This window comes from Labrus mixtus, chromosome 24 (genome assembly GCF_963584025.1).
Source record: "Labrus mixtus chromosome 24, fLabMix1.1, whole genome shotgun sequence".
Classification (NCBI taxonomy): Eukaryota; Metazoa; Chordata; class Actinopteri; order Labriformes; family Labridae; genus Labrus; species Labrus mixtus.
The window spans coordinates 4,261,265-4,274,888 of NC_083635.1; the positions used below are offsets into that span (position 1 = coordinate 4,261,265).

Here is a 13,624-nt window from a genome sequence, read left to right on the forward strand (position 1 = left end):
ACCCCCCAAAAAATAAACAAGACAGAGCAGTAGAGTAAAAAAAAAAACATGACGTGTTACATGGGCAAGCAGCACATGATGTTTGCCAGCTACATTGCACCTTCTTGATTCCTCAACAGGCCATCAATAGAGAGAGGGCAAAATGGCAAAACCTTAAAACACCTCTGAACAAATTGGTACTGTCATGTGGGAATTAGTTTGCAACATTTGTATCCTCAAGCTTTTGGTGATTTTATGCAGACAAAACCAGTCTTCAAATATTAGGAGAAAGGTTGCATTGTTCACATTAACACTTTGTTGCACTCTCTCTATCACGGCACCAATTCCCTGGTGAAGAGTGTTCACCTGTGGCCTTGCGTCTAGCAGAGCCGTGAAGCAGAGCAGGCCTAGGATGTCTGGCCGCCACTCTGGCTACACTCTTTCGAGATGGAGAACGACTTTGGAGGGCTAACACCTTATTCTGGTCAGCCCTCCTCACGACTACTGAAGAGGAGAGACAGAATTATACCAACAAGTCAAACAAATTTGGTTGCAGAGAAGCAAATCTGTGCTAAACACGAAGTAACTTTGCTGCTGAGTACAAATAGAAAGTTACATCAGTTAAAGAGGGGTACACAAATTGCTTTTAGCCAACGATACGTTTTGAACCTTTTTTCTTCTTGATCTCCTCTCTTGGTGGACGTTGGCTGGGTCCTTTTCGAAACACTTTACCCTCAGTAGTACCAGGACGGCCCCTTCCTCTGCCAGGGGCCCGTTTAGCGGGTTTGTCCACCACAGGTGCACTGATAGGACTCTGGATCTGAGGAAGGGCTTCGATTTGCTCTGTCACGATACTTTTGTCATCATCTGCAGTGAAGAGGGGTTAAAAGAGGGCTAACTCTCCACATTGCTAGCTAGTTAGCGGCTAGCTTAGTACAAAAGACACATTTAAATTGACTATCAAGGAGTCTTAAGATAGTTTTTGCTACAAAATATCTTTGGTAAACATTTAATGCCTTAAAGGTTATTTAACAAGTGAGTAATTCATTAATTTGATAAGTTCTGGGTACCTTGTGAGTCAATCCAGCCACTGTCTGTATCTAGGATGGAGACATCCATAGTGGTTTCATCGTTAGCCACTTGGCAGGAAACGTCTGAGGTCTCCTCCACTTCCTGACCAATCTCAATGTCTTTCTCCTCCCCATCCTTACCCAACCTCTCTTCCCTGTTACCATCATCTTCTTTGGTTTTGAACTCCCTCTCTTCAAGTACCTTATCGGAACAAACTTCCTCCACTTCTTCCCCAAGTAGTTGGTCCTTTTCTACCAACTGAACCTTATCTTCACTCTGTTCATCCTTACTTATATGTGCTACTTTAGCCTCCTGCATTCCATCTTCTCTACCACCTTCAACCGCTTGATCATGCTCCGAGCATGGAGACAGGTGTGAACTGTCCGTGGCAGGCTCCCCATCACTGTTGTGGGCACTACGACTCCATTCTTCTGCTCCAGACTTTGGATCTTCATCCACCAGCTGATCCTCTACCATCAGCGTTACCTGTACTCTCTTTTGCTCTACCGTCCCAATATCTCCGATTGCTTTATCTTTCTTGGAGAGCACAGGCACTTCAGGTTCCTCCATCATCTCTTGAGGCTCTTCAGCAATCTCAATATCATCGTCTTCATCTGCTTCTTCTTCTTCTTCTTCTACTTGGGCTTGTGGTATGATGATAATTGGGGAGGATATTGTTGGCTTTGGTGAACTTTTATCTTTTGGTAACTTCAATTTATCTTCAAAGGGCTTCTCAGTGCTTAAATCCTGACCAGCTGTGGAGGTTTCTTGCTTTTCTTTTCCATCCAATCTCACAGGTATCCCACCGTCACCTGTTTCTGTGCCCTCTACTAAAGACCGATATGGTAAAGGTATGTTTTGGTTTTCCATTTCTTGGTCCTCACTGGTTTCCTTCCATACAGATTTCTCCAATTCCATTTCTAACTTGGTGGCTCTATGATCAGTCCCCTCAGACTCTGGCTCGTTCTTTCCCTGGTCCTCTGGTAAGTCATCTTTCCTTGGCTTCAGTTCAGTGGCTTGGGTTTCTGATTTTGTATCATCTGGGGATCTGGGTGTTGGAGTTCTGATTCCAGTTTCCGAAGAACTGAAAGTAAAGGAGATGTCTGGTGGGATAGGAGATGCCTCTCTCGAGGGGTCTTTTTCAACATCTACCTCAGGGATTGCTTGGATCTGTATGTCACCAGGTAGGCCTGTCTCCAAACGAAACTCAGTCAGTCTGTCTTTTGTAGAAGTCATCGGTATTCTTAGGCGATCAGGTTTTATTCCGCTTGGCACAGCTCTTTCAAGAATCAAGGAAGACTTTACTGGTGTATCTCTCTTTTCAAGCACTATTTTTTGAGCAATCTCAGGGACAGTTCCTTTATGATCTTCTTGTTGCTCTGCCTTTTGAACATCCTCAACTACTTTTGTGCCAAGTTCCTCCTCGACCTCACTCTCTACAGATGGAAAACGCTGGTGCGGGGAGTCTCCTGGACTTGGTACATCAGCAGGAGAAGGCATAGGCCCCGAGTACTCATTGAAAACACAATAGCCCAGTTCCTCTAGCTGGCTTTCCTCTCCTACCTCTTCCGAGGTTTGATCCCCCAAGGCAAGCTTGGCCAAAGATCTCTCTACCAAAGCGGATACATTGCAAGGCATGGACTTTCGTCTCATGTGATCAAGCTCCTTCCTCTCGATTGATGGAAGGGCTCCAGCCAGGTCCAACATCTCAGAGAGGCTGCCCGTACGTTCAAATCTAGAAATAGAAGTATTTTCTTCGTTGTTGGATATATCTTCAAAGGACTCAGTGGTAGTTTGTGTTATGGTAACAGCTGGAGGAAACTGACATTGGCTTTCCACTGATGGTGTCGAAGGGTATACCTCAGGTTCATCAAAACTTCCACTAATTGGACCCAAGCTCTCTGAAAGGGCTTTTGTCTTCTCTCCCTTCACCGTGAGCCCTGCCGAAGACCCAACGCTAATGTTTAAGGAAATACTTTGTTCCAAAACAAAGCCAGAAGTTGTTTTTTGAATCGTCTCCTGCTTTTCCTCAGGCTTCTGCAAATTGCTCTTGATTTCACCTGTGAAGTGTGTCTCTGTCGCTGTGCTGAGTTCGTAATAGCTCTGGGCTTGTGAAGAATCTTCATGGGTTTTTGATGTCTCGAAGTAGGATTTTGCTCCAGTTTCTGGAGCTGATGAGTCTTTGACCTCTGTAAGTAGTTCTGGACCTGACTTGATGCTATCTTGCTTACAAATGTCAGTCACTGGTGGCTTATCCAACGTATTGTCCATGCTGCTATCTTGACATTCCTTATTTATTGTCCCTGCTAATTCTTTGATTTCACATGTTTCTGATTTGCTTGTTAGGGTGTTATCCTCGCTTTCTTCCTCCTCACAGCTAGGCAACGCTTCTGCAAGTGAAGGTTGTTTTGTTTCTTTTGCTTCAGACTCCATAAGCGGGTGAGTCATTGCAGACTCTTCTACTATATCCTTTTCCTCTTGGGTACCCTTCTCAATTGAGGAGGTTTCAGAGAGCTCTTTGTCTTTTATTGATGTGGAGTGAGGTTCAATCGAGGCAACATCTTCTCCCTCAGCTGTTGCAACTGTACACTCCTGACGAATGGATGCCTCTTGAGTTTCCTCTTCTTTCACAGCAGACTCACACGAGGCCTTACTGACATGTTCTTCTGGCTGGTCTGTGAGTTTGAAAGGATACTGTACAACCTTGTGCTAGGGCACATTAGTTTAAAGCTTTGCTTGAAGCATCCACAAAAGCCAGCCAATACAGTAAAGCCGAGGCCCTCTGCACATAGATACAGTAGCTCTCCATCAAGCAAAACACACAGCGTAGTGTCTTTTGCAGCAGGCCACAACAGCACAGGGGAGGTTTACAGCACCTTAGATAGCGTGCAGAACTGGAATGAAGGAATGAGTTGCATGATGTTAGATGATAAGAACTACATTGTCAAACATCAATTTAATTCCTATTGTAATAGACAACGATTGACAAATGCGGTCAAACTGATGATTAAGATTTATTTGATGTTTTTAAATGTTGATGGTGTTATCACAGTTTCTACTAAGGCGCAAAAATACTGTGATGTGAATTTATTGGGGATATTATTTATTCTTTAATATAGAGAAGGATGATGATACAATCCAAATAAGGCTGGAATTTATTGCCCAAAGTTTGCCTTGAGGAACAATAGGAAAACAAAATAATCATTTGCCTTTGCATGAAATGAAAACAACATTGAAACTCAAAGCAAGTGAAATACAACAGACTTAAAATACATTCACAATGTCCCCCCCTGCAGGTGGGTGTACTCAGAAACACTCTCTTGCACACAATATCTAAGCAGAACCCACAAGAAAGATATACAGACAACTTGTTCTTGCAACACTCAAGTCTACAATGCTCCACAGTTCAGACAGTGATATTTGCATTTGCAATGTAGCTGGCAATACAAAAGTGCAGAAATGATCAACTACAGTATGGTTGATCTGGTGCTCTTATGTTGCTCCAAATGAAAAGCAAATGGTTATGTTTGCATGAAAAAGCACAAAAATCTAACTGCTATGCCACTTTATTCTGCACATGGCAACTTGAAGTATTGCAGCAGAAGCTGAAGGATTTAGAAGCAAGAAACTACGGGAGGGTTAGCAGCAAGGCTTGAAAAACAATCACAGTTCAGAAATCAGGAGAGGAAAGTTTTTGTAGCATTCACCTCAACACACTTTCATAGATGAAGGATCAACAGTTGCTCTCACATACCATAAAATCACACAATGAGATTGGAAGTATGCAAAACCCATGAAACCACACACACCTTGTTGTGATGGACTCTGTTCAACTGGATGACTTCCTCCATTGAGGACCTCAGGGATCTGGGCTTGCTGGCAGCCCAAAGCTTGGGTCTCTGCTAAATAATCTGTCTGCTCTAAGAGCAAATCTCCAGGCTGCTCATATGCCACCTCCTCTGGGTAACTTTGGGGCTCCTCTGGAGCCTCCTCCTCTTCCTCTTGTTGACTGACAACCTCTACTATATCTTCTTTGAGGGGAGCGGGGAGGGAGACACATAGATGAGACATGTAGGACAATAACACTGGGTTTACATGGGTTACAAGTGGAGTTGTTCAGATACCATTTTTTCTTCCTGATACAGATTCTTATACCTAGTCGAGTATTTGCTGTTACTGAGTACCTTCTGATACAAGAGCCTTAAAAATATATTAATTTTATTGGTAAATCAGGGTGTTACTATGCACTAAACTCAGGATATGACACGAATAGAAGTTTCTAATGGCAGCTATTATGCACACACAGATATTATTTCCAATTAACTGATGTTTCAAAAAGAAGGGAACGAGTGACATTTCAGTATAAGAGGCTTTTCCGATCTTTTTCTTTGGTATCAGAACAACTCTACTTGTGGTTAAAGACACTTTCAGCTTTGATGGAGATGCATGTGATGCAATCAAACACCTCCTGGTTTACTTTTCATAGATTAATGGATCACATTCATCTAAAAAAGGAAAACAATACTCAGTGCATCTAAATACAGTTGTAGTAACAACCGACTTCATCCCTTAATAAAAACCTAAAGATGTTTGCAACTCATTTTGAAACATATCCAATTTTTCACTACAAATCTTTAACAGTGTAAAATGTAATTCTTCTGTTGATTATAATTATATAGCATTAGATCTGAAACCATGCAGTGGGACTATCTGATTCTACAGTTTGATGATTGCATGCCACATGCAAAAAGGGAACGATCAGAAGAACAGACTGCGCTGTTCTCTGGGAGATAAAGAGCTGAAAGTCAATCTGTGATTTACTCGTTGAGAAAATCAACACACAGAATGAAGAAAGGAACAACAGAGGAGATGATCTGAAGGGGGGAAGCAGATTAGTGAGATGAAGGGCTCCAGTGGCAGGTTGAGCAGAAGTAAGTGTGTGTTTTCTAGCTATGATATGCAGTGTTTTCTCAAATAACATACTATTATGTGTTAGAAAGCGGCTATTGAGCTGTTATGACTAAAATAAAAAGGTGTGTGAACAAGACAGGGCAGTGTGTTACATGCTGCAGACTCCTCAAAGGTGATATGACGAGAAGCTGACATGCAAAGAGAAAGTGACCACTCGAGATTAACCAATAGGCGACCAAAAGAAAGAGGAGAAGTTTTTCTAACCATGCGAGTGGCTGCCATGTTTTTCCTAATCTTGTGACACCCCTTAAAGCTGTGACCTTTTTGACATGTTTCCAACCACTCTCTGCACCATTCACTCTCTCATCCTGAATGGGCGGAGCGGTCAGGAGTGTGTGTAGGTGTACCTTGTGCCACAGGCCCAATCTGCTCAGCGGATGGAGAGGGGGGAGGGGAGGGAGGCAAATTGGCTGAGTCATCCACTGCGAAGGGAGAGAGAGGGAGAGAGAGGGGGAGAGAGAGAGAGAGAGAGAGACAACACAGGGGAGACAAGACGTGGATGGGAGGAAGGAAATGAAAAACTAATAACAGAGCCGACCTTATCTCTGTGGGTGGCCTTGCTTTTGCGTTTGATACAATACATGTTCTGTGTGTGTGTGTGTGTGTGTGTGTGTGTGTGTGTGTGTGTGTGTGTGTGTGTGTGTGTGTGTGTGTGTGTGTGTTTGTGTGTACGTGTGTGGATGCATATCCCACGCTCTTTTAGGGTTTGATTATGAGCTAGTTTGGGCTTAATATCCAGTGCAGATGCAAGCAGACAGAGTACCAACTTACCTCAGATGGTGTTCAATGATAACAAAAACACAAAATAGAACTCAATATTCAGAATCTACCATATAATCAATGAAAGTCAAAGCACTATTCACATGAAAAATGATGATGAAAAATGTGGGAATAAAGACAGCCTGTCTAGACATTTTCCCCATTTCATCTACTCTAACCTGTCTCCACTATCACTTCCTCTTTCTACCCCTCTGGATTCCCTATCTTTTCTAATTAGGCTTGGATTAGTGACTGTGCAGACAACCATTTAAATAAACACACACACTACGTTAACTTGTAGCTTTTTTAGCATGCATATCAGTAACACAAAAGCTCTTTATTTGTTCTAATCCATGATTCATTCTGCATGGCCATATTCTGCAGCTACTGCGGCCTCAACAGAGAGTTTTCTCTCCTTTACCTCCTCATGTCATTTTTGTAAATATGTTGTAAAGTTGTTGTACATGAGTTAAGATTTTAAACTTTGCTCAGTATTGTGGTAATCCCATTTTATCACAGACACACTGAGCAAATCATTGTAATTCATGTCCAAAGTTATCGTCAATAAGCAGCAAAAAAAAAAAAAAAAGACATTTAAGTCGAGCACACTCAGACATTAATTTGGGCTCTAAAAGAAAAACACAGAAAACATAATTGCAGCTCATATGCATTCCTATATGGAACAAGTTAATGGTGAATATGGGTCCCCTTAATATAAAATGCTCAAAATACTACAACCAGTTCCTGCTCTGAGTTGTTCATTATGGATATGATAAACTAGTTTCATTTTTAAGACCTAATAACTTTTCACTTTCAGCCAACTACATCCTCTTCATCCAGAGCTTCAGGGTGTTTATCTTGGATATTCAATGCATTTTTGAGGGGCTTTTACCTTCTGCAGCACCGCTACAGAAAAGGATCCGTTTTAGGGATTGACTGTTTTGCACCATGGAGACAATCAGATTTACCCACAGCTGCAGACCCATCCAATCAATGTCAGTAATCCACTGATGCATGCCTCGTACACACTTGCAAAACACACCCTGTCTGTGTTTCTACCTGTCGTTCCAGGGTGTGCAGCTGCCCCGCCGTGGTATCCGTTCTCCCTGTACGCAGAGCTGTAGGCGGAGTAGCCATTCTCGCCGTTCTCCTGGCCGTTTGAGGCCCAGTGCTCGTCTGGCTGTCGACCGTCTGCCATGCCTGCCTGCTGGGACGCCGGGGAGGGGACGCGTCACCTGACGGCGCAAAGGAAAGGAAAGATAATTATGAGTTTTGCAAAAGGAGACGAATGGAGATAAGTTTATTGTAAATGGTTAGAGAATGAGAGGAGTCAAATCTGCAGCAGTTGCTCAAAGAGAGCAGACACATGATGCTGAAATCAGCCACCAGAGGGAGTAAGATGCAACATTTGTTTTTCTCTGCCGGCACATCTAAGTGGTCTTTGTCTCAGCATCCACGTGCTAAGACAGGAGGCAGGAGGATTTCCATATCAATTCTACATTCATTTTTACACTTGAAGAGAGGATGCCAGAGCGAGTCCTTCTTAAAAGTGGACTGAAGTGTTTTTTTTCCCCTCTGAGCTTAACAGGTGAAATGTCCCCTTTCGAATTTGCACTGATTACCATCCGTCCAAAACACAACAAAGAACACATTTGTAAAAGACATGATCCATATTTGTCATATATGGTCCAATTAAGGCAAAAATGTTTAGGTTCACTGCAGCAGGCAGCGGGAAAAAAGCCTTTGAACACACCCTTCATATCCCCCTCACCAGTGATAAGGAGGCAGTTACTATGGCAACCAGCCCAGGTCTTATGGGGGTCCAGCAGATGGGTTTGACAGGCTTGCCCCATTCACACAACAAAGTGCTTCTTCACACACACACACACACAAATCCATGACAACAAGTGCACCACATGAAAGAGAAGCAGCAGCTATTGTCTTAGATTTTAATAAAGTGCTCTTAAAAAGCTCTTTTCCACCAATTAGAACAGCCAATCAAGTGTGCACTACTACGGTATCTACATTCTAATCAAGCATGTACCCTCATAAAGGGACCCCCCTTTTCCCTCTAGAGGAAACACAAAACGCTGCTTTTTAAACAAGATTAGCAGGGGGCCCCGCCTCGCCTGGCAGGCTAGCTAGCTAAATAGCTTCATCAAACAGCTGCGGCTAATTTCATTGTAACAAATGATCACTGGGTTCCTTCCTCATCCTGCGGCTCGCTTCTCTGGTCCCTTTCTTCTTTCTAATAACTGTAGCTTTTCTTTTACCTCCATTTTCTGCAACTGAAAAGTCTGACGCCACTTTCTGCTCAAAAAAATCTTTGAACCGCAAAGCATGATGGTATGTATTGCTCGGATAGTGACCATCGGCCAATGTGTAACTTATCTTTCTTCATGTTTTTTTTTTTTTTTTTTTAGCTCCAAAGCCTGAACAGATACGTTAGCCGTGCTTTAGCTGCCCTTTCCCTCCCTTTTTGTCTACATTTTTATTTGCCAGTTTGACTCTCTATCTTACACGCCTTCCAAACTCGTGTTCCCCTTTTTACTCACCCTAACCTCGTCTTTGTTGTTGTTGAAATGCACAAAAAAATCCTAAAAACAAAAGCCTTTAATGAAAAAGAAAATGTAATTAAACAAGACAGAAGAGGGTTAGATATGTCCTGCTGCTTTCTGTCTGTAAGCTAAGCTAGGCTAACAAACCAGCAGGCTACATATTTAACCATGAGAGAGGAGTACAGTATCTTCTTATGCCAAAAAAAAGAATATTTCCCTAACTTTTCTTTTCAAAACTTAGTTATCTTTTACAAGAAAGAAAGTAAGAGATCTAAAATATTAGCATAATCCTTTGTGAAATATCTCCCATGCTCATTTGTCTCTCTCTTGCTTCCCTCTTCGTTCCTTTCAAAGTCTATCTCCTCTTCTTCCCTGCAGCGCTGCATGACGACAGGCTCTCAGTGATCCCGGCTAATGTCTGCTGCAGTGGGGAGACGTGAGGATCAGAGGAGAGCAGAGGAGGAGATAGACCCACTGACACTCTAATACATCTACTGGGCCAAACTGTCTGAGACTGAAAATCTCAGCCCCGGGCTCCGTCACAGGCGGGGTCTGGTCCCAGCTGTTGCTAAGGAAGAAAACTGGAGCACCTACGGACACATTGTGCTGATGCCGGTTCTGAATCGCATTGACCTGCTTTCAGCTGCTGTTTTGGCAACGTTATGCCACACTTCACACATTGCCCTTACAAAAAGGGTGTCATAAACCTCGGCTGCTTACATAAATCCTTTGTGTTTCATTTGATTAAAAAGCAGCACCAAAATATGGGTGAAAAGCAAAAGCAGTTCCCTCACAAATGAAACACAATGCATGCCAGGTGTCCACATCTGCCCAAAATAACTATTTAAATATGTTGGCTCAATGTGTTTATCTATGCTTCAGTATTTGAAGAACAACTCCACTTTTTATACAAAGTACGTTAAGAAGAACTGGTTCCAGTATTTTGACCTGTGTGACTCAAATCTGACCCAGTTGGACCAAAATGTCAGTGATAGAAACCACATTTCATGACGAGCGTTTATATGAAATGTTATATTCTAAACAGTTTTTTTTTTTTTTTTTTTTTTTAAACAGGAAATGCATTTGTTTTCCCATGCCTCATTGTTTATCTTTTTCCTGATGTCTCGGGTTAGCCTACCCTTCAGGACCTTGCTCTCCAGGCACACCCTGTCATCCTCCTACGGTTAACGTGATCCAACATTACCCTCTCTCGTAGCTCCCTCGTAGCTCTTTACAATTCTTATTGTGTCATAGAAAAATGATGAAGTGTTTAAGGGTTATCTTGCCGAACATATGAAACACTTTAGGCAGAAAGTTCTCACTAGATTTATTTTGTAACGACAGTAAATTAACAGAAAATACTCTTTCATCGTTTTTAGATACGTGATTTACTAACGCAGCATCATTCTCAGTTCAGAGTTAATTTTGCTTTGTAGCCATCTTAGAAGTGCGGTGGAATAATCCTTTAATTCGAGGAGAAATAATAAATGACATTTGTTTATTTTTAGGGTGACGACGGGTAAAAACAAACTCATTAACAAACCCAAACTTCCTGATTTGACATCTGGTAAAATCCTTGTAAATTAGCCTTTCCTCAATAACAAAAACATGATTAGCCAGAAGTCTCGCTGTTAGCCCTCGTCTGCTCAGCAGGCAAACCAAAACATTGTCCTGATCTCTAAAGGGTTAAACCAACACCACCTGGAGACCAAAAAAGGAACGTCAAATCCAATTACATCTTGGCATTGATGTCTTAAATTGAACCTGCCAGCGTGATCTCTCACAGAAAAGTCTAGAAGGTGTGGCAGGAGGCCTGAGGCTTGTCTGACTCGACTCTTCAATTTCCTCCCTTTTTCTTTTGTTTTTCATCACGCTCCCCCCCCCCCCCCCCACCTTTCAGATTTACTTCACTCTACCTTCCATCGTCTGCCTCCTTCTTCCCCACCGACTCCACCCCACCCTGTCCCTAATCCGACCTCACTTCTCATCTCCATCTGCGTCTCGCCCCGCCACCAACCCCACCCCAATCTGGGTCAGTCGTCACGCCTCTGTGGAGCGCCACTCACATCGGAATGTCAGCATCCATTTAGGAGGGAGGCTGGAGTCCCTGGCAGGCCGTCTCAGTAGGCCAACCTGGCCTTAATCCCCCGTGTGAGAGCGAACAAGTGTGTGTATGTCTTTGTGTGTGTGTGTGTGTGTGTGTGTGTGTGTCAACCTATACTGTAAGTAACCATTGGTGATAAGCTTGCTTTCTGTCTTTAGGTATCTGCCCTCCAATCATTGATTAAGACTTCTCTTACCCATACTTCTTATACTGTTTCATCAAGCCTGAGTTCTCTTTTTCCCTCTTCCAAGATTGATGTCCATTAAGTTTAAATGATACCATTTTGACCTTTTGAATGTCTGACTCATCAGCCCTTAATTTGCTGAGCAGTCCTACGTTTTGAATAGACATTTGAAGAAATTATCTTCTCTGATTGGATACTTAAGACCAAATTCAACACATTTAAAGGAAGGTACCTTTTTTCTAAACAGTGATAAAATATAAGTAATTGTGGGGGGGGGGGGGGGGGGGAACAAAACAGGTGCAAAAAAAAAAGCAACTCTGGGACACCAATTTCCTCGTGTGCAAACTGTAAGGTAAAACTAATATTGTACAAAACTTTGATTCTATTCATTTTTTGCCCAAAATTTTGTACAAAAACTGCATGAAGACAAAGATGTGTGCATGTCTATCCGTGAAAAACTGCAAGTTTAACTGTTAAGTAACATTTAAAGGACATTTAAATAAATAAAAACTCCTCAGTTGACTGTAAACAGCCTTCTACACGGCATGTACAGTAAGTCAACAATAGATGATGGATCCTGAAAGAAGGACAACAGGACAGTCAAGGTTCCCATATCCTGCAACAACTCAGAATCTAGTTGCTTCCTCCTCCAGAGCAGACGGAGGATTATGTTTCACTGACTCAGCAAGACATGGGGGGGGGGGGGGCTTGAAGTATAATGAGCCGCTGCAAGTGTGTATGAAGTGTGTGCACGGTGAACACCAGCAGCATGACAAGTGTGGCAAAACATAAACGCACACTCATGTGGAAGAGGTGCTGGTCTTATTCCACATCTTGCAGATTAAGTACCGTAATAACAGCAATATAGGTGCACCTAGATTATACCACTAACATGGGCATTTGAAAGAGTTATTGGGACCCCTATGTGGCTTTATTCCTAAAATAAATATAAAAATGTTAACAATCGTGTATTAAATCCCTTTAATTGACTCAAATGTAGCGTTAGCTTAGCTTTTTTTTGACACACTTCAATTGGAAAAATAGTCCACTGCAGGTAATTTGTAAAATCAAAGGATTTTTGATGCTTAAAGAGACTTTTTAAGACTGAAGTAAATGTGCAAACTGATTTTTTGCCCCTTGAGGACGAGTTAAGGTTGAATCTAACTGAAAGAGACTCAAACTGCCTGCTGAGATTTATTCCCTCCTCTCGACGCCTGCGTGCTTGCATTTCATTCACTTTAGTTGCAGCCCTCCAATCTCATCAGATGAGATATTTCCTGGCGCACACATCAGCCCCGCCCCACTCTGATGTCACTGTTCCCATGGTGATGTGAGCCCCAGTGTGGGAGGGGTCAGTGGAGGATGCTGGCTGCAGAAAGCTGACTTTGACCACGTTATGGATCTTGAAATAGGTCACAAGATCCTCCAGGCGCAGCCCCCCCAGGGGTCCGTCCCACAACACTATACTGACACGAGTCTTTTAAATCCATCGATACACTGATGATGGCGGCTTGGCTGGTGATGTAATGCTAGACTTTAGGCTGGTGTTGATGGGGGGTGGTATCCTAGTTCAGCACTAGTTTTGCTGTGATAAGGATTTTAGAGACAAAAAAGGGGATAAAAGGGGACAAGGTTTTTAATCTCAGGCTGGAACAGTTGAATAAAGGATATTATACGACTCTATGTTTTTTCAATGTTTTAAGCAAATGTATTTGATCTTAAAAAAGACAGGTTGCTGAAGTTTGAATAGGCATTCAGTGTTTTAAAAAAGGAAACGTGCAGCAGCTCCATCTATGAGGATTTGATTGACAGCTCACACCCTTCATACCTCAACACATGCCCTGCCCACGTCAACCCGAACGCTGGCACAGACACCCAACAACGTAACCACAGGCAAACAAACGCACCCATGAAGTTAAAGCCACACCTCTCAGACTGGGAGCAAACATACTGCTAACGATGAGCTAAAGATAGACGCTCACACACAAACAGGAGACT

The 13,624-nt window shown here is 42.6% G+C and overlaps 1 protein-coding gene across 6 annotated transcripts in view; it reads right to left on the reverse strand.

Moving 5' to 3' along the window:
• LOC132959415 (microtubule-associated protein 2-like) overlaps positions 1-13,624 on the reverse strand; it is a 48,994-nt gene that overhangs the window by 9,516 nt on the left and 25,854 nt on the right. For 3 of the 6 annotated variants that reach the window (XM_061032404.1, XM_061032402.1, XM_061032405.1), the window contains exons 4-8: positions 7,840-8,015; positions 6,369-6,443; positions 1,050-3,725; positions 649-846; positions 346-483 (exon numbers count right to left, since the gene is read on the reverse strand). In XM_061032404.1, the coding sequence (XP_060888387.1) occupies positions 346-483; positions 649-846; positions 1,050-3,725; positions 6,369-6,443; positions 7,840-7,978 (3,226 nt within the window). In that variant the 5' untranslated portion in view covers positions 7,979-8,015. Of the gene's footprint in view, positions 1-345; positions 484-648; positions 847-1,049; positions 3,726-4,859; positions 5,082-6,368; positions 6,444-7,839; positions 8,016-13,624 lie in introns of all 6 variants that reach the window. The other 3 variants (XM_061032403.1, XM_061032407.1, XM_061032406.1) reach the window with 3 other exon arrangements.